Source organism: Synchiropus splendidus, chromosome 3 (genome assembly GCF_027744825.2).
Source record: "Synchiropus splendidus isolate RoL2022-P1 chromosome 3, RoL_Sspl_1.0, whole genome shotgun sequence".
Classification (NCBI taxonomy): domain Eukaryota; kingdom Metazoa; phylum Chordata; class Actinopteri; order Syngnathiformes; family Callionymidae; genus Synchiropus; species Synchiropus splendidus.
Genome location: NC_071336.1, coordinates 19349182 through 19368383, shown reverse-complemented (window position 1 = coordinate 19368383; position 19202 = coordinate 19349182). Strand labels below are relative to the sequence as shown.

General features: G+C 46.3%; 3 protein-coding genes across 8 annotated transcripts in view; 1 reads left to right on the top strand and 2 right to left on the bottom strand.

The window, feature by feature from the left end:
- The window catches only part of nphp3 (nephronophthisis 3), a 30320-nt gene extending 20624 nt beyond the window's left edge, over positions 1-9696 (top strand). The window contains exons 38-47 of the mRNA XM_053858578.1: positions 12-150; positions 740-847; positions 1252-1350; positions 6819-6888; positions 6964-7049; positions 7116-7187; positions 7254-7408; positions 7488-7604; positions 7669-7778; positions 7933-9696. Of these exons, the coding sequence (XP_053714553.1) occupies positions 12-150; positions 740-847; positions 1252-1350; positions 6819-6888; positions 6964-7049; positions 7116-7187; positions 7254-7408; positions 7488-7604; positions 7669-7778; positions 7933-8047 (1071 nt within the window). The 3' untranslated portion in view covers positions 8048-9696. The remainder of the gene's footprint in view (positions 1-11; positions 151-739; positions 848-1251; positions 1351-6818; positions 6889-6963; positions 7050-7115; positions 7188-7253; positions 7409-7487; positions 7605-7668; positions 7779-7932) is intronic.
- Positions 2547-5540, bottom strand: ackr4b (atypical chemokine receptor 4b). The gene is made up of 2 exons (XM_053858588.1): positions 5335-5540; positions 2547-4327 (listed from the first exon to the last, which is right to left on the bottom strand). Exon 2 carries the CDS (start codon positions 4319-4321, stop codon positions 3206-3208), a length of 1116 nt encoding a protein of 371 aa, XP_053714563.1. The 5' UTR covers positions 4322-4327; positions 5335-5540; the 3' UTR covers positions 2547-3205.
- On the bottom strand, positions 8098-19171 carry u2surp (U2 snRNP-associated SURP domain containing). Of its 6 annotated transcripts, none has more exons than XM_053858581.1 (26): positions 19080-19171; positions 16940-17038; positions 16591-16705; positions 16390-16514; positions 16236-16306; positions 16084-16172; positions 15925-15960; positions 15733-15815; positions 15479-15644; positions 15185-15396; positions 14862-14905; positions 12320-12424; positions 12169-12235; positions 11931-12091; positions 11697-11859; positions 11502-11581; positions 11343-11430; positions 11047-11181; positions 10794-10986; positions 10642-10722; positions 10512-10563; positions 9307-9445; positions 9130-9240; positions 8939-9060; positions 8681-8872; positions 8099-8487 (listed from the first exon to the last, which is right to left on the bottom strand). In XM_053858581.1, exons 1-26 carry the CDS (start codon positions 19122-19124, stop codon positions 8352-8354), a joined length of 2910 nt encoding a protein of 969 aa, XP_053714556.1. In that variant the 5' UTR covers positions 19125-19171; the 3' UTR covers positions 8099-8351. The 6 variants fall into 6 exon arrangements, with proteins under 6 accessions (XP_053714554.1, XP_053714556.1, XP_053714557.1 ...); XM_053858582.1 differs by having other exon boundaries at positions 10794-10983; XM_053858579.1 differs by having other exon boundaries at positions 8098-8487; positions 10794-11181.
- Between the last annotated feature and the right edge of the window lie 31 nt (positions 19172-19202).

Here is a 19202-nt window from a genome sequence, read left to right as displayed (position 1 = left end):
CGTATGTCCAGAGTAAAGCCAGAGAAGCAGGCCTCTGGAACCTGTTCTTGCCTGCAGTCAGTGGCCTCTCTCAGGTGGACTACGCCTATGTTGCTGAGGAGACTGGCCGCTGCCTCTTTGCTCCTGAAGTTTTCAACTGCCAAGCGCCCGGTAAGGTGTTCCTCCTGCCTCCTATGTAACTGGACGAATAGTGTTCGCAGATGATTCATCCCTCACTTTATCTGCTATGAAGTTAGGAGAAAAAATGTGTTCTGGAAAAGTCGTGCATAATGGTTTAATCTGTGTGGAATGACGTTGACGTCTTATGACTTACATGCAACTCAAATGTATTTGTTCTGTCAAAAATACACAGCTATAAAGTTACACCCTGGAAACTTGTGTCACTGGGTGACATCATTTGGACTGCTCTAAATCCGCTTGCATTTTAACTAAACTAAAGTTTAAAAGGGTTCCTCTTTTGTCTTAGTCTTAAAGGGTGACTACTGTTTGATACTTTGTAGTTGTGTATACTGTGAAAGACGCGGTGGCCACTGTCCATAAGCCGTTGCTGTTGTGGTGCCCGTGGATCACCAATGTTGTGCATCAGAGGAAGGAGCACAACACAATAACTACTTGTGGCTGTGCACTTTCTCAGCCTTCAATAATAACTTGTTATTGTCCAAGTTGAAACTCGAGACAAATTGTGAATGGAAAAAGAATCATTGATCCTGTGATGTTTGTGTGTTGTTTGGCTCGACAGACACGGGAAATATGGAGGTGCTCCACATGTTTGGCAGTGAGGAGCAGAAGAAGAAATGGCTGGAGCCTCTTCTGAGGGGAGAGATCCGCTCGTGCTTTTGCATGACCGGTACGTCCCTTAGCCCTCTTGGTTTTGACACCCAGGTGGTGCGTGTGTGTGTGTGTGTGTGTGTGTGTGTCACCATCAAACCGTATAAAGCTAATGGCCAGCACATACTAAAAGCTTGGCAAAGTGATAGCGGCTGAATATATGATTGGAAAATTGGTAGCGAGTAGTTTTGGTCAAATGCTCCATGACGTCAAGTCATTGAGGTTTTGTTTGTCTTGTGTTGCCAGCGGTGATCAAATGGGTGTGAACAGCTGAAACAAATATGGTCTGTTGTTTGTGTTTTGCATCTGCTCGAGTTGATTCAGAACAGCCCTCTTCTTTTTTTGCTGCACATCCACATAATGAGCTGAATTTGAACATAAATTCACGCCATTAAAAATGAATGCCTCCAATCTCTCTTCCAGAACCTGATGTTGCCTCGAGTGATGCAACCAACATGGAGTGCACCCTCCGCCGGGATGCAGACACGGCTGTGGTTAACGGCAAGAAATGGTGGAGCAGTGGTGAGTTCTTTCTCTTTGTTGCTCCACAACATCAGCACTTCAAATGTTGGGAACCATAAAGTCAGAGAGTTATTTGAGACAAAGCTTTCATCGTGTCAGGAAGCAGCGTGGTTGGGTAAGCGCTGGCACATGTGCGATGAATAATGGGTAACAACAAAAACAAAAAAGTAGAGGAGGAAGGTTTTAGAGGTCTCTGGTGGTGTAATTCAGGGATTGTAAGCAGGATTACTTTTATTAGGAGTATTTAATTAGTACTCTCAAGGCGTCTGGAGTGTTTATTACCTTAAAATAAACCGATCTTTGACTTCTTTTTTTGTTGTGTTTTTAAACAGATTGCGATCATTTTCAAATTTCATTTACCCGTATTTTACTCCTACAGTTGAACATTACGATCACATCTCATATTGGAACTGAGATTTATTGGCTGTGAGACGAGACACCACCAAAGACACTTAAAACAGAATGATAGAAATGATCCCACAAAGCGCAACAACAGCTGTGTTAGCCTGCAGTGGTGAATCTGGATTGAACCTGCTGTAAAGTGGAGATGATGTCAATGATAGAGTCACTTGAAATTCATTTTCTCATCACTTTCATGTCGCAGATGAACGTTTTTGCGAGGCCTCACCAGGGCTCGTATGTTTAAAGCGTTGGTGCAGCTCCTCTACTACTGCAACGGATGTGTTGCTATCACTCCTGTCTTTCTGGACTTCTTATGGTTTTTCATCTTGTCACGTCAAGCCTGTGATGTGCCTGACTGAGGACTCACGAGAGCAATGGGAAAGAAAAACTTCCTCATTGGACTTTAATCGCTCAAACCTGTCGTCATCATTTCCTCTTCCTAAGGTCGTTGCACTGTTGGGAGGAGGTTTGGAGTCCTTCTACGCTTCCTCTGTGGAGCAGTATTTGTGATCTAGGGGATGGGAAGGGATGACTATATCGTGAGTCATGTCCACTCACTCCTGGTGAATCATTCTCCCCAAAGTATGACTCACTAAAACTAGACGTTGAACATAAACATGTTTGTGTTGCTGCCTTGTCTTCCTCTGTGGTGTTTACATTATTTCTCCAGCTGGTCCGGGTCTGTGAGGATGGTTCCCATGGTCCTCTCACTAGATCTCAGCTCACCATGGCTACACTTGCTATTGGGGAATTTAGTCGTTCAACATCGTCACAGCAGACTTAAGTTTCCAAAGTTTGGCTCCTGGGTTAAGTCAGGGTTCATTTTCATCACTCTTTCTCCAAGAATTCATGTGTATCTACTTTAATTGTACAGTCAAAGTTGCTTGACAGACCAACCTCTGAATCCAAAGCCTAAATCTAAATCAAGAGCATCAGATTTCTCTTCAGCAGCAGACCTGTGGTTGGGGTTTTATTCTGGCACTGTACAAACAGATCCTTGGTATTTGGTTATGTAATTTAGTTCCATGCTCACCCGACAACATCATCTGTATCCATTTAATCTAACAAAAAACAATCAGTCTGTCTTTGAGAGACAATGTTTTACTTGATTATAGTTAATACTTGCCGCTGCTATCATTATCAAACAGTTCAGCTCAAGTTCTTGATCTCCCTTTACACTTTAAAAGACAAGGACAACACAGTACAGTTGTGTGTGTCGAAACCTACCTAAGATAAAACAATACGCTGAATACAATACACAAAACTTTATTACATGTAACTGAAAAAAGAACAGAGATTCTAAAGATACGAATCCTGTGGTTACCTGCCACCCTCTCTGGCCTGTGAGCCTTTTTTTCACCCATGAGAACGGAGAGCTATACAATGTCAGTGGTTCTGCGTGACCCAAAGATTAACATGATCAGCCTTATATTTCATACGTCTCAGTTGGGCTTCACATGGTGAAGTTGCTTGTCTCTTGCTCTTCTGAAGACTCCGATTGGATCTGATGGTTTGTGTTAGTGCTCAGTGCGATTGCTACTTCCGGCTCGTTGCCTCCTGGCCTCGGCCGCCGACTCAGTTTTTCACCGAGATGCTTTGCCGCTTTAAGTACGCGACTCCTGAAAGAAGAGCCGATGAAGGCGTAGAGGAGGGGGTTGACGCAGGCGTGGATCAGAGCCAGGCTCTCTGTCACCTGCAGGGCGTGGTCCCACGCTTTACTGACCTCACAGTCGGTCACCAGCATGTACATCAGGTCCATCGTCCTGCAGAGCTTCACCACGTTGTAGGGCAGCTGAGTCAGCAGGAAGACGGCGACCACAGCCAGGAGGACACGGAGTGCACGCCACTTTCGTATCCTCTGGACGCGAGCGGCTTGGCTGAGCGCCCGGCCCACCAGGCTGTAGCACACCAGCATGGTTATGAACGGAGCCAAGAATCTGAACGTAACCTCGAGGAGCTCCAGCGCCGCCTTGGCTGCGCGAGCCATGCTGTGTGGGTAGACGGAGATGCAGGCTGTTCTGTGGTGGGAAGGCTTCAGAGTGGAGAAGATGAGTTCAGGGATACCAAGTAAGCAGGCCAGGGCCCAGAGAGCCGCGCACACCAGGATCCTCTGTCTCCTCACCCGCGGTCCGGACCCGGCCCTGCCGGTGGTGTTGTGCGCCACAGCTCTGTAGCGGTCCACGCTGATGCAGGCCAGCATCAGCATGCCACAGCTGAAGTTGGTGCTGTAGAGGAAGGATGCCAGTTTACAGGCTGTCAAACCCAGCTCCCACCCGTAGACAGCATCCGCTGCCCAGAACGGGAGAGTGAGGAGGAGCAGCAGGTCCGAGACGGCCAGGTTGACGATGCACACGTCCGTCAGGGTGCGTTGGCGCAGCCGAGACGCGTAGACAAGCACCACCAAGGTGTTTCCTGCCAAGCCCACCACCAGAGCCAGAGAGTAGATGATGGGCAGGAAGACTCTGCGGAAGGAGCGGACTGTCGCCTTGTCACACACGCCGTAGTCCTCCATGGGGTCGTAGTAGCTGTCGTTGACGTCCTCATGGTCCTGGTACTCATAGTCTTCCATAGTGAGCTGGACAGACACAGAACTGGTGTGAAAACACAGGAAGTGCAGACACTGGGAGCAGTGTGCTTCACAGGAATCTCTCCTGCATGGTTTCCCTAATGACTCCAGCCCCGTCTGCCTGGAAACTGGCTGGAGAGGCGAGAAAAACTAACAAGCTGCCGATGCTTTCACGCTCACTCGTCTAGTTCTCTACATCGGATCAAATCGACTTGGTTGTTAACGTTCCACATGCTGGAATACACCAACCCACTGGGTTTGTGAAAGTGCTGCTTTGCTCAGAAGTCATAGGTTTGTTTTGCTCTGTCACTCCTTTCCATGCTGTGGACAGATGTTGCGGGCTCCTACACACATCTGGTCTTCAGCTCTCATGTGGGAGCCTCGATCAGTGGCTCTCCGTCCCAACACGCAGCCTTAAAAATTGATCTCAAATATTGTCATGAAAAATCTTTCCAATGATGCAGCCCCAAGCTTTTTTGTTTATTGTTTCCAAGAAAAACGGACTCAACTACTGTTCTAAGAGTTGCTCCACATTGCTGGTATGAAAGTGAATGAGCAGCAGAAAGTGAATATTGTCATGAAAAATCTTTCCAATGATGCAGCCCCAAGCTTTTGAGACAACACGTTTTTGTTTATTGTTTCCAAGAAAAACTGACTCAACTACTGTTCTAAGAGTTGCTCCACATTGCTGGTATGAAAGTGAATGAGCAGCCGAGAATGTGTTTGAAACCGAAGAAATAATAAATGAATAGTCCACTACAGTGTGTCCACTGTATAACACAGAGGTGAGCGTCCCGACTAAGGATGGAACTGGTCAGGTGGTTGAGTCCCAACATAGACACTGTTGTTCTGCGGGTGTGTGCGTGCAGCCTGTCGATGATAAAAGTGTCATAAACTAATCCTGAATCAGACTTTGACTCCACAAATCAGTTTACCAGTGTGGTGGTTGTGAGCTTGTTTCCCAGTCATGGTCAAGCATTTGTCAGCAAAGCTGAAGTGAACTTTCCAGGTCCTACCTTGTGTGGACGTGGGCTGCTTTAGTCCACCAACACACCAGGAGCTGCTCTCTGTCGTCGGTGAGGGGGAAGGTTGCGTGCAGCCGTGGACCGGAGTGACTGAGCTTTTTGTCCGAGTGCACCAGCTTCCCTCTCTCGCTGAGTGCGCATGTGAGAGTGGGCGGTTCTGTCGGTGCCTGAGGACGACTACTGCAACTTGTTATTTTTCATTTCTCCCTGATAACATGCTGCTTTGTGATTGGACGTGGTTTGAAAGCAGTGGAGCTTTATATTGGTCTCATTAAAGGTGCGGCCTGTATGTCCCCTGTGTCCAGTTGGCACCGCAAACACAGTATAAATATTATTCTTTTTTGATGCTTCACTATTCCCTATGGATGAGGGCTGACCTTCAAGTTACAAGAGGGAAAGTATGATCACAATTTTGTCCCTAAAAAAATGTAAGAGGACGGCAGAGAGAGTGATGCCTGGAGGTGTGACAGTTGTATTTATTTCTTCTGAAAGTACATCTCAACTGTCATTGACAAACAACAATCACCCATGAAGTGTGCTGGAATGTCTTCCTTACATTCCTGACGTGTGTCAACCTGCACGGACACGATTGATCCTCCCTAAACAACATTGGTTATGTCAGATCTCGGAGGAAAACCGGCCTCTCACCTTTCTCTTCGCTGCCCTCAGGAAGTGTCTTTTGGTCTGGTGTTCTGATGCTAACTCAATATTTATGTATCGCTCTGTGTTTGCTGCGGCATGCCAACGCTGCCCGAGCGTTCACTCGCACTCACCCTTCTCATCCTAGACATGGACTGTTTGTTCCTCTTCCCTCTGGCAGGAGGCTACGGTCCATCCAGACCAGAACCTCCCGTCACAGGAACAGCTTCTTCCCCTCAGCTGTCAGACTGTTGAATTCATGATCAACCTTTGTTATTTTATTTTATTTTATTGACAGCACTTTATTCGGAAGCACTTTCCCAGTTGGTGGGATCCCACTGACCATGGCAATGAATTTGATTCTGATTTGGACATGTGCAGTCCTGCAGGCAAAGCCTTGCTCTGGGATGGGAGTGTAAACAGGAAGGCCGACAACTGGTGTCCCTGTCTGGCCTCAGAGGAACCAGCCTCTGAAGGAATGTTTGATTAAACAGGAAGTCCTTATGCACTTAAGCAGTTCAGGCCTCTCGGACCGAACCCCAGTCTGCCACAGAGCCCATTCCTCCTGAGCCTTTGAACTTCTTCCAGTCACCAGCTGAGTGCAGTCTCTCACACAGTGTACAGTAGGTTCTGACCCGCTCAGTTCAAACCAGTTTTATGTCTCAAATGTTCCAAAGAGAATCCAGATGAGCTGCAGTGTTCCAGTCTTCATCAGATCAAGCTCAGGAAATGTAAATCAGCCTCACGTCCGGCTCCAGCATGAATCTGTCAGCAGCCTCATCCCTCTACACCGGGTCATGGACTGAACTCCGGATAAACTCTTGTCTTTCATGCAGGTGCCGGTCATCCAAACTGCAAAGTGGCCATCGTGATGTGCAGAAGCTTCTCACAGGAAGGGAGAGGACGGTGAGGGTCTGCTGCCGGGCCTTTCCAGGACCAGCTTGGAGGAGAGAAGCCAACTATTTCACACATTGTTTTCAGGCACGGTCAGCACAGCATGGTGCTGGTACCACTGGACACACCAGGAGTGAAGCTTGTGAGAGCGCTCACCGTGTTCGGGCAGGATGGTACCGAGATCTCTCTGGTCACGGAACATTTCAAAGGTTGCTGATCCAGACTGTGTGTGTGTTCAGACGCCATCCACGGGGGTCACTTGGAAGTCCACTTTGAAAACGTGCGAGTTCCTGTTGCCAACATCATTCTAGGTAACCAGTAGGGTCGGAAAACCTCCAGCACCAGAGTCAGACGGTCAGGTTTTTGTTTGTCTGCAGGCGAGGGCAGAGGGTTTGAGATCGCTCAGGGTCGCCTGGGTCCAGGGCGACTGCATCACTGCATGAGAGCCGTTGGGGCAGCGGAGATGGCTCTGGAGCTGCTCTGCCAGCGGGCTGCCTCCCGGACCACCTTCGGGAAGAAACTCTACCAACACGTATGTGGCAGCCTCATCAAGTCAGTCTGCTGCCCCCTGGTGGCCAGATGACGCTTGACCGTGAAAGGTTGTGTTGCAGGAGGTCGTCGCTCACTGGATCGCAGAGTGTCGCCTCATGATCGAGCAGACCCGACTGCTGACCCTCAGTGCTGCTCACGCCCTCGACACCGTCGGCAGCCGCGCGGCTCGCAAACAGGTCTCAGCAGATTGTTCATGACTTGTTTATGCACATGAAATGAATTTGGATTTTGCTTCTCCAGATTGCAATGATCAAAGTGGTAGCGGCCAGAATGGCCTGCAAGGTGGTGGACTGCGCCATCCAGGTGCATGGAGGCGCAGGGGTGTCTGGAGACTTCCCGCTGGCCCAGATGTGAGCATGACGATCGCACTGTCTTTACTTGGAAAGATGGCGCTCTGTTCAACCGCCATCTGCTGGTTTCTAACACATAATGCACAGCAATCTGGTTTAGTGTAGTGTGAAAGCTGCTGACCTGTGGTCATGACATGACATTGCACTCTGACAGGTACGCTCATGTCAGGACCTTGCGCCTCGCTGACGGACCGGACGAAGTGCACCTCACCTCCATCGCTCATCTGGAACTGAGGGATCAGCTGAAGAAAGCTCAGTCCAAACTGTGAGGGAGGTCACGTGACCGTGCCGTTGAACCTTTGTTGGTGATTCTCAGATCAGGTGATTAGAAACAACCTTTTTATTCAGAATCAAGTTTTATGGTGAGCTACAAAAACGGAAAATGACAGCATGGATATAAGACTATTGTCGTCACGCTCCGTGGTGGTCTACCGCACGGATGAACTCTGGACACAAGCACGGATCTTTGTACAATATAAAACAGCAGAAGCCCAGTCTGTCACCGTCCACAAACGTTTGTACACCATCGTGACTGTCGGCTGCCCGCGGCGCCGTCCTCTGGGGAGGGGCGTGTCAGTGTTTGCTCTTCTTTGACTTTTTGTGGGAGCGGTGTGGGGATCTGGATTTGGAGCGGGATTTCTTGGCTGATTTCTTGGGTGTTCTGGACCGTGACCTCCTCGATCGTTTTGGTGTGCGCGGTGATGGCGATCTGGGAAGAGAAAAAAAAAAAAAAAAAAAAAGTCTTATTGTTTCGTCTCCCTCTTAGTGCCACATTGTTCAGTAGTAACAGAAAGACAACAGCAAGATAAATACATTTCCAAGCTCAATGACAACTTCCTTGACTTGTTGCGATGTTGTGGCGTGTTCATCAAACACTCTGAGCCAGTGTCAGGACTTCGTACCTCTTTGAGGACTTCTTGTTGCTGGCTCGAGGGGAGTCCTTGTAGCTGGACCGTGAGGAGGTGTCTTTAGAGTAGGAGCGGTCAGAACGCTCCGAGCGCGGTGAGGAGGAGCGTCCTCGTCGGCTGCTGCTCCTGGTGGGACTGGGAGAGGTGCTGTGCCGCTGCTTCCTGTTGGTGGCAGGCGAGGATTTCCTGTGCGGATCAAGAGCAGCAGTGAGCGATGCTCAAAGTGGCGTTCACAGGCCCGACTCCTCTCACCTGTCTTTCCTGGTGGGCGTGTCCTCTTTTTCCTTCTTCAAGTCTTTTAACCGTGAATCTGCCTTTTCCTTCTCCTTCTTCTCCCGCTCCTTTTCCCGCTCTAGTTTCTCCTTTTCTTTCTCCTGCAGGAGAGGACCAATAACTATCCGTCCTCTCTGTGACATCAATGGACTTCGCACACGCCTCCTAACCTTTTGCAAAAGTTTGTCCCGGTAGTGCTCCACCTGCTCCTGAATACTCTGACCGGACTTTTTCGGCCTTTTCCCGGATTCCAGCTCATCCTGGAATTTCATGACTTTCACCTGCGGTGGCAAAAGGAGCAGGAGTGAGGAGAGGTTCTGGAAGCATCACTTGAGCGGCTCGCTCACCTCGATCTCTCGGAGTTTGCTTCGCTTCTCCTCGTTCATCTCCGACATTTTCGTCTTCCCGTCACCGTCGTCTTTGCTCGAGTTGGAATAACTGGGAGTGTCGCCGGAACTCTTGTCGTAGTCGTCGCTGTCATCGTCCCTGCAGAGAATTACAGTGTGAACAACAACACAGGGGCAGCACAACAGAGACAATTGGCACCGTTGCGTGACATTGTGATTCAGTTTGCCACCGTCATGATTGAATGCAGAACTTGTCGCACTAATAAAGGTTTTTCATCTCTTATTATCGTCACTGGTCTCTTTCCCTGATCTGTTTTCACATTTGTCCCAAACCACAGGCCTGGAGTTGCCCTGCTGCACGGCACTAGCCCAAGTGAGACAAGAGTTAGTGGTGCACAACTGTCCATCACTGACCAATATGTCTTTGACGTGAAGTTGTGTTGTAGTCCTTGTGAACACAACACGGCACAACACTCTTCACAGTGCAAACAAAAGTCACTTGTATTCTACATCAGTGTTTACAACCTTTTTTTAGCCACGGCACCCCTGGTTCATTGAACAAAAGCACACTTGTGCTTAAAGTCCCATAGAAAATCCGTATTCATTTGAGAAAAACTGTAGCTACCGACACTCGGTTGTAGAAAACGTATTGGTTTTAAATGGGTCCAGAAAGGGTTGGGCAAAGTGGCAAACTATATCCTGATTTATTTATGAATTTCCTTTTATTTTAAATAACTGTTTCGATTTCATCATCTTATGCATGGTTTTATTCTAATTCTGAGTCTCCAGACAAATCCTTAGCATACTTCGCCTGAACTTGCTTCATGAAAACAATTATTCTTTCTCTCGTCACATTTTAGAGCACATTTAGTTTGTTGTTCATTTAGTTTTTCGCCTACATTTAAACCACAAGGCAAGCTTCTATGAGCATCAATAAAGTTTTGAAGTGCGCATATGCAGACAGCCTTTGGTGTAGCGGGTCTGACAAGGACCACTCCCTCCATCATTCTGTGGTGAAAGTGTGTGGAAATATGAAACCTGTTTCCTGTTTTCATGCCATTTACAGACTACACTTTTTTCACTTGGAGGGCTGCGATTGGCCTGGTTTACTTAGTCGTAGAACTGGAGTGGTGGGGAAAGAACCCAGAACATTGAGTGGCGTCTGTGAGGCTGGAGATCAACAAAATGGCACAAACATGACTCACTTTTTCGCTTCCTCCGGCTGCTCAAACATTTCCCATTTGGACGTGGTCACAGCTGAGGAGCCAAGCAGCCACAGTTAGAAGGCGACACTTGGACCTAAGAGAAGAGGAGAGGAGAGGAGAGCGCTCTCACCTTGAGACGCCAACTCGGACTCATCCACTGCTTCCCATTTGGAAGGTGCAACTTTGAAAGCGGCTTCTTTGGACTGGTCGACTGCAAAGTAAAGGCAGGAACTGGCTCTAACCCGCTCACATCGCTCGTCGTGATGAAGACAAGTTACTCACATGGGATTCCATCGATATCTTCCTCCATCTGTTTAATAGGGAAACCATCAAGGTCATCCAGAGGAGCACCATCTATTGGAGCTCCGTCCACGTTCCCTGCATCGATGGGAATCCCGTCGACATCCTCCATCAAGGCTCCATCCACATATTCTCCTATGGGAGCTCCATCGATGTCCTCGGGCGGCTCCACCTGCTGGGAGTACAAGTGTAAGACAACAAGACACGGGACCTTCGGCAGGTTGAAAACAAATACCTCGAGCACGACGCTCGGCGTCTCCTTCTCCAGGAGATTGACCAGACCCAGGAATATGTTCTGCAGCTTGATGAGGAAGGGGTCCGGATACACCGCCCAGTCCTCCCAGGCACGGAAGCACGCCATCACACGTTGCTGTTCCAAAGATAAGATGATAGATTATAAAATTAAATAAAGTAAAAGATAAAAAGAATAAAAAAGATAAAAAAAATACCCTTAACACTGCGAGTGGTTTCAGTCACAGTACCATCTGAACACATTCTACCAGGAGTGACGGTATAACAGTAACAGGTTACCTTGAAGTTTTCACTCTGCAGGTGACCTTGTATGGTTTTGTAAGTAGCGTTGAGGTCTGAGAAGATCTGACTCAGTTTAGTTTCAAAGCTGGAGGAGGAGGAAGACGGAGGGAAGCATTACCAGTCTGCATCCTATCGTTCAGGAGTGTGTGAACTTACTACTTCCTGTAGTAGGACGCGTTGGCTACTTTGGCTGAGGAGTTGTAGAGCACGTCGGACACCAGGTACAACCGTGCAATCTGGAAGGATGAGCACATGACTCCATCACACGTGGAAGATATGGACTGTTCTAACCTGATATCGTCACAGCCAATGGCTCGAATCTGGCATCATCATTTATAAGCAGAGCCTTGCCTTCTTAGGAAGTGGCGTCTTGAGGATGGACAGAGACTCGGTGATGCACTCCACGATCTCTTCAGCAGCTTCAGCGTGGTTGAGGCAGAACAACATGGCTTCTGCCACGTCACCTCTTCGGGGAGTCAGAGCCCGGAGCATCTCTTCCAGTTTGTCTCGCTCGCTGCAGACACGTGAAGACGGTGAGCATTTACGACGCGCCAGGGCAACACACGCTCAAGAACTGGGCCTCACTCTTCCTTTAAGCAACCCTTTTTCCCCTGCTCCTCCTCTTCCTCCTCCTCCACATCATCGTAGGGACCATGCAGATAGGGATTCAATGGAGGTGGCCGCCACAAGGACCCGTTCTTAAACATTCTAAAGTCATCCGTCCGCCACTTGGCCGGTGCCTCGCCCTAAAATCACAGGGAAGTTAGGGAACAAAACGTCCACAACATGACCTTAAATCTTGATGTGGCGGGTGAAGGCCGACCTGCAGGATGGTGTACAGCTTCCACCTGTAGTACACATGAGCTGGACTCTGGTTCTCAAACAGAAACCTAGTTAGAAGAGAAAAAGCCTCAGAAAACAGGATTTTGTCATGTATGCATGAGATTAGATCAGATTAGAGCAGAGCCGCTGACCTGTACATAGGATTGTTTATTTCTCTGTTCATGATCATGGCTTCAAACATTGGGCCTTCACGCACCACAAACTCGATCATACGGTGGATGAGAGAGAGCAAATTCCTACAAGAAAGACACAGTTAAAGCAGATGGATTCAGACTGGCTGCAGGTTCCAACACTAGAGGGCGTCATTTATACCTGGCGCTCGGACTCAGTACTGCTGCCTGTTTGGAATGCCACAGACCAGTGAAATACTGCAGTGTATCGCTGCAGATTATGTTTTTAATGAAGCAATTTACATTTTAAAGCGGACATGACTTATTCTTACAAGGACTTTGTACATTGGTCATTTAAATTTACATCTTTTAAATTTCTGCAGGCAGAGCAGTCACCTCTTTTCTAATAAAGTTACCCCACCCCCAAGTTATGAAACTAAACACACCATATGTTACAAGCAGGCTTTTAGCCGGGAGGGTGTCTGCAAAACGTGGACGCCCGATTATGTATCCTGGCCGCCAGATTACGGCGGTATATGGCAGAATCTGCCGGCCAAGATACGGTCGAGAATCAGGCGTCCATTCACGTTTTGCAGACGCCTTCATAGACAAAAGCCTGGACAAGTAAATACTGACTTTAACCTTGAAAAACTGTTGCACCGAGTTTCACCATCATAACTACTGCCGACACGACAGTTTCGTTGGCATGTGAGGTTTCTTTCCTCAAAGTTTGAGAGGAAAACTGAAGGCAACAGTAAAGGGTCGAGCAGGACCAGGCATAAATTACAGACAACAGTTCAGAAAGTCTAAATCAAAAATACAAGCTGACAGACCTAATATACGCTATAGATGAGTGTCACAGGAGCCGTTTATGGCAGAACTGTATGTGCAGTACCCACATTGGACAATGGATGTCACTAGTGGACCGGTGGCAGGGAGAGTGGTAGGAGGTGAGGTGATGCAGTAGCTAACGTGAGAGAATGTGTCTGCAGAAGTATTTCAGTGAGACTGAATGTGTGTCGTTGGACTGTGCCTTTTCCCAAACAGGTTTCTAAGCAGCGCTGCACGTCCGTGAAATGCAGGTACTGCACAACACCATTCCACGCAAAGGGCTTCGACATGTGTGTGAAACAAGTACCACTGTCCGGTTTATCTAAATTGTGGGAAAATCTGTGCACGTTTATTTGCTCCTATGTTATTCAATGCTTGTAACCATGGAAAAATCCTTCTATATAGGTATAATGGAAAGCAGAGACTGAAGACACTGGTAGTGATTTAAGATTTGCAGCAGTGTCAGTCAGTCAGTCTTCATTTGAGGGTTTCATAATTTCCCCCATAAATCGAGATTTAAAGTCATATTTGCGGCCAATGTCTCGGATGCATTCACTCCTAACTCAGAGGCCAAAAAGGCCAAGAATGTCCCTCCTTCAATTGACAACACAGATGACATTTACTTGTATTGGAGTGGATCGTACCAATGGCGGGGTACAATTCTGTATACTTCCCCAATCCATCCCATGATGCTTTTCAGGTCCCTCGCGGCTGAAGACAGTTCGAGTGCTGCTCACCAAGGCCAATGTCAAAGGTCATAGATAGACTACTGCTGGCTGGTTTGGATTTTAGTGGCAGGGGCCAGATTTACTGAGCACCTGTCTGTTTCCAGTGACAGAGGCCAAAGGGGGAAGACGGTCTGACTGAGCAAAGGCCAGGGAGACGGAACTAAACACAGCAACTATGTGAGACAAGATCAAGCAGACACAATGATCTAGCTACTGTACGACAACGTAGAAAGTGCAAATGTTTAATCCACTGAAAGTCCATTGTAAAGGCGCCAAGCATTTAATGTAGACTTAAAGTTACAGTTTAAATATAATATCATTGTAATGTTACAGCAGTAATGCTAAAGCTCCACTAGGCTTCATAGTGTACAGTGAGTTTTATGCAGGCAACAAATCTAATTCCAACGACCAAAATATATTTGCATTTACAATTTGGTCAAACAGCCCTAAGAGTGTTAAAAGCGTAACATCTCTAAGTTGTGTCAGATTGAGGCAGTTAAGTTGAATTATCTATTACAGCTCGCGAGGAAGACAGTGTGATGTTTTTATTTGAAAATATTGTGAGTTGCAAATCACTTTGAAGTCAAATTAAACACGATTTTGATTAGTACAAGCCTTTGTTAATAATTTCATGTTCAACAATGGATTCTTTTTGGTCTTGGAATTTGGATCAATATTTGTCCGACCTGAACCTGCGGAAGGTGTTTTGTACGTGTCCACAGTCTGTTATCGAAAGCTCAAGTGTCCACTGCTGTTTTGGATGTCCTCCATTAAAAAGCTGCTGAATATGAGCCATGGTGAGTGACACAAGCGAACCCAGAAGCCATCAGTCACAAACTAACTCCAGCGTCAATCATGGTCTCAACCATTGCTCAGCCACACCGACCAGCCCCCTGTAGCATGCAGTGATCAACAGATCCAACTTCGAGCTCCATTCATGATGGGATGTCTTTTGGTTTTTCAAATTTTGAACACCAATTAAAAAAAAGAAAAAAAGCATGTACCTTTCTGTTGGGATAACCACTTTGACTATGGCTTGCGACAGAGTCTGTATATGAAGTCACATCAGATAATAAACATAGAATGTGAGTATTGTTAAAAGGCAACAAGTGCAAATTCAAAAAATGCATTCAAAGTGCAAACATCAAGAATTTTCCACTAAAAGCCCAAACATCCCTGACACATAAACATACAACTACATAAACAAGATATGGACTACTCATATAACTACAGACATCTTAACAGTCTATCCACCAATCCTACAATACAACCTAAGATCACCTATCACACATGACTTAACCCTACGAAAGCTGACATTCTGAGTTACCTTCTCAAACTCCTCCTTGTTTTTGGGTGGAGGAATCATCGGGGCATTGGGGTTCTTTAGCCTTTCCCGGGGCTGTGCATTGAAGGGGAGGCCAGAGGGAGGCGGTGGGAGTGTGTGCTCCATCATGGAAGGAGGGATGTAGATGGGGTGGGGCGGGATGGGAACGCCTTTGCCCCAACCTAATTTCATCTCAAAGTTCATGATCTGCTTGCCTGCAAAAACCATGACAAACAAGGCGTAAAACAAGGTCAAAATGAAAAGAGGAATGTGTTCAAAACAGATGAATGCTCGTACCATTTAAGTTCTTGAGTGCTCTCTCAGCATCCCTCCTGTTCATGAAAGCCACAAAGCCACAGTTCCTCTCTCGAGCCCTCTCCTCATCCGTCCTTGGCCACATAATTTTTACGCTGGCAAGAGGGCCATAACGTCCAAACTCTTGGCACAGCATCTCCTCATTCATCTACATAGACATGGTGAAAAAGGAATCATTGACAATGAAGCAGTCGAGTCGGCAGCTGCTAACAAGTGACGCTGTTCTATACTGTCACCTGTGGGTTGATGTTTCCCAGGTACAAGTTTGTAGTGGACGGATCACCGACATCATGAGATCCTGGCGCAGAATCATCCAAAACTGTAGAGACACAAAGCAGAAAAGAGCCCTTCTAAAGATGTCCGACATCATCGCAAACATCTCTAAGCAAGATGAGGATATCACAGCCACTGTATTAAGTTAAAATTACCACTGGACGGACGGTTTCTTCTTGAAGAACCATCCGCTAAAAAAAGCAGAAAAGCAGTATAAATTTTGTTTCAGAGCAAATGAAGATATCAGTGGAGGGGAAACAAGACAGGAGTGTGGTGGAGAAGTCTTGAAGGTAAAGCAGCCGAACCAAACTTACTTGACCGCCTTCCTTCCATCCCAGGTAGAGGTTCGAATCGACTGACGCGTCCCTTTTGCTTGTGCCGCTCATCCCTTTCCTCCTGTATTCTGTAACCCACAAAGAGGTGTCACGTTTGGCACTTTGCAACAAGCAGATAATTTGAAACACACTGTTTCAGTTCTTCCTTGAAAAGCTCCAAGTTGCTCTTCTTCTTTTCCTTTTCATTGCTTTTTTTCAGAGGCTACAAATGGAGAGGGGAAAAAGGAACTGCTTAAAACAGACAAACAACATTGTCACTTTCAATAAAATCAACGATGAACTTACCTGTCTCCTATCTGATGTTAGAAACTGGGGTGGGGTCTCCAACGGTAATATGCTTTTGGGTACAGGTTCAAAACGTGATTTAGGTTTGTACAGCTTTCCTCGCTTGTCGTCGTTGGCTTCCTCTTCTACAATGAATTACAGGTCGCATTAATTTTCAAGTGCTTTAAAAAGTACAGAGTCATGACTGAAAAAATAACCTACCTTTTGTTGCATTTGCAATACCTCCCCGGACAAAGGATTTAACTTTTCCATCCCCTCCACCTTCAAAAGCGGCAAGAAATTCTTCATAGATCTCAGCGGCTGCTCGCTGGTCCTCCTGTCAACAGAATGTTTATCACAAAAATAGCAAGAAAAACGCTGCCAGACTGCTGTCGGGTTTAAATTGATGTTTTATGTGTTTCATGATCATCAAACAACTGCCCAAGAGTATGACTGAACTGAAAAAAAGAGGCTTGTCTTGACATAAATAGACCTTGGGTCACAGTCTTGTCAAACAATATCAAAAGGAAAATCTAACGCAAGTTGAAATTCAAACAATTCCGACTCTTACCTTTTTTTTCATCTCATCCTGTTCTTTCTTGCTCAGAGTTCGCTTGGCTACTGACATCTTTCCTATGCTGAAGGACTTGAGTTTGCTCTCACGCAGCGCCTGTCGATTTAAAAAAAAGAGACGGTTGTTTTTAAATAATCCTTGCAGATGTAGGCATGGCAGGAAACACAGCCAAGCAAAGCTATGACATGAAGCTCTAGCTTGCAGATGAAAGGTGTTCATTTTAGCCGACCTCAGTCTGGTGCTGGCCAAATCAGAGCAGAAGTGAGATAAAAAAAGCTATTACAGAGAATGGTTTTGATGTCAAATTTAAACTACATTCAATGTAATAACTGTCCCAATACACAATTGTGGGTTAACCTTGCTTTCCTATGCGTGACTCTCCTTTCCTGTATTGCAATAAAAGTTTTAGTCAGACAAGTTACTTGCATCGGCCATCGATGTATAGAGGCTGATGCTCCTGCTCTCTTCTCACTTATGTAAAGTTGGGAGGCACTGAGATGATGCGAGTAAAACCAGAGTGAGTGCATGATGGTCTGGTGTCAGTCAAGATGTTTCTAATAAAGACAGGCGAATAGTGGTACATAAGATGAGTAAAGCTAAAATTACTAACTGGTCGTGGGTGGGTCGTGGAGGTCGAAACAGACCTCAATGTCTAAACTGATTTGTCACACTTTGCAGTAGAGAAGTTTCTCTGTGTAACACTTATTACATGCTGGAAAAGCAGGTCTTGGCTGCAAACAGCGCTGGTTACAAGCGCCCAGTGACAATCGCATCACAACAAGCACTCTCTTTTTAGAGCGAGTCAACACTTGTTTTACTGACATCTATTCAGGTGTTCTGGATGTCATTGTGATTCTACTTTATCCATGTTGCAAAGATCATATTTGGATGTAGAAATAAAGACGCAGAGAACCTGTGTGAGGGAAAACCGCTGAAAAAAAATGTCTTTCTGCAACCTCATTGTCTGCTATGCCAACAGTTCACATATGTGACATGGTGTTCTTTGTTTCGATGAACTGCTATGTCTTTTAGCAGCTCTTAGTTTTTGTGAGTTAAGTGTTCGGAGCATCCTAACTATAAAAATCTTATACTTAATGAGAGGAAGCAGAACTGCTAAACTGTGATTTTTGTCAACACTTTTCAGTCATGAGCAAAATATACTCACATTGCTGAGCCAGGTCACAGATTTACCAGAGAATTTCAAAATGCTCAAAAGACATGTTTGAATTTCATTGGCCAAATCTGCAACATTTCAATGTAAAACGTGAGCCGCCTTCCCAAGGAAATATATTTGAAACAACATAACTGACCCATATCAACAATTTCAAGACTAAAAACTTATCATACTCAATATTCTTGTTATGTAACTTGAATGAGTTCACCTTGCCCGTTATCCCACAATGAAGTTCATTACATAATAATAACAATAATAATATCATTAATACACCAACACTATTCAACGCTCAAACGCGAGAAATACACAAGAACAAACTGTCCCAGCGGGAAATAAAATATGATCCGAGAGAATTGTCTCAACAGCTAATCGCAAATCACAGACAGTAAGTTCCGGACAGTCGAGCGATAACATCTCACATGGATGTTATTGTGAGGCACTTTCCAGAATATATGAGTAAAGTCGGGTTGAAATACCATCGAAAGCGTACATTATGTGCGACCAAACCCGGAGCAGGTCCAGCACAAAACGTCAATACCTAAAACGCACTTCACGGATTGGTTTCGAACACACGCTTCACCGGGCGCCACAGCCAGGGCCTATCGAGCCGTCATCTTCGGCGCTTCCCACTTGACGGCAGTTTCAGCGAGAATATACACATAAGAGTAAAACTCAAACTCTCGCTTACTGCCACATTAGACTACAGATTCTAAAACTGTCTTAATGATTAAGATGGGCGAGCGTTTGCACTTCACGCTAACCTAAACCCAACTAGTTGTTGCTGCTGCTGCTGCTACGTTGGTTAGCATCGTGTGGCTAACAGCTAGTGTGACCCGAGAGTCCAAGGTGTCTTTTCCGATGAATTACAGCGATGTTGCAATATTATGCAGCGCACAAGACAAGTTCGTCATTGAATGGCAACAGTTCAAACAGAAGCATGAATAAACGTAATGTGGAATTCACCTTCGCGCTAGCTTTTTGAGAGCCACCAGGCGCTCGGTCCGCCATCTTTTGTGGAAACTCAAGGGAGACAATCGAGTATAGATAACACTCGATGGAAGATGACTGGGAACTGAATCGATCGCA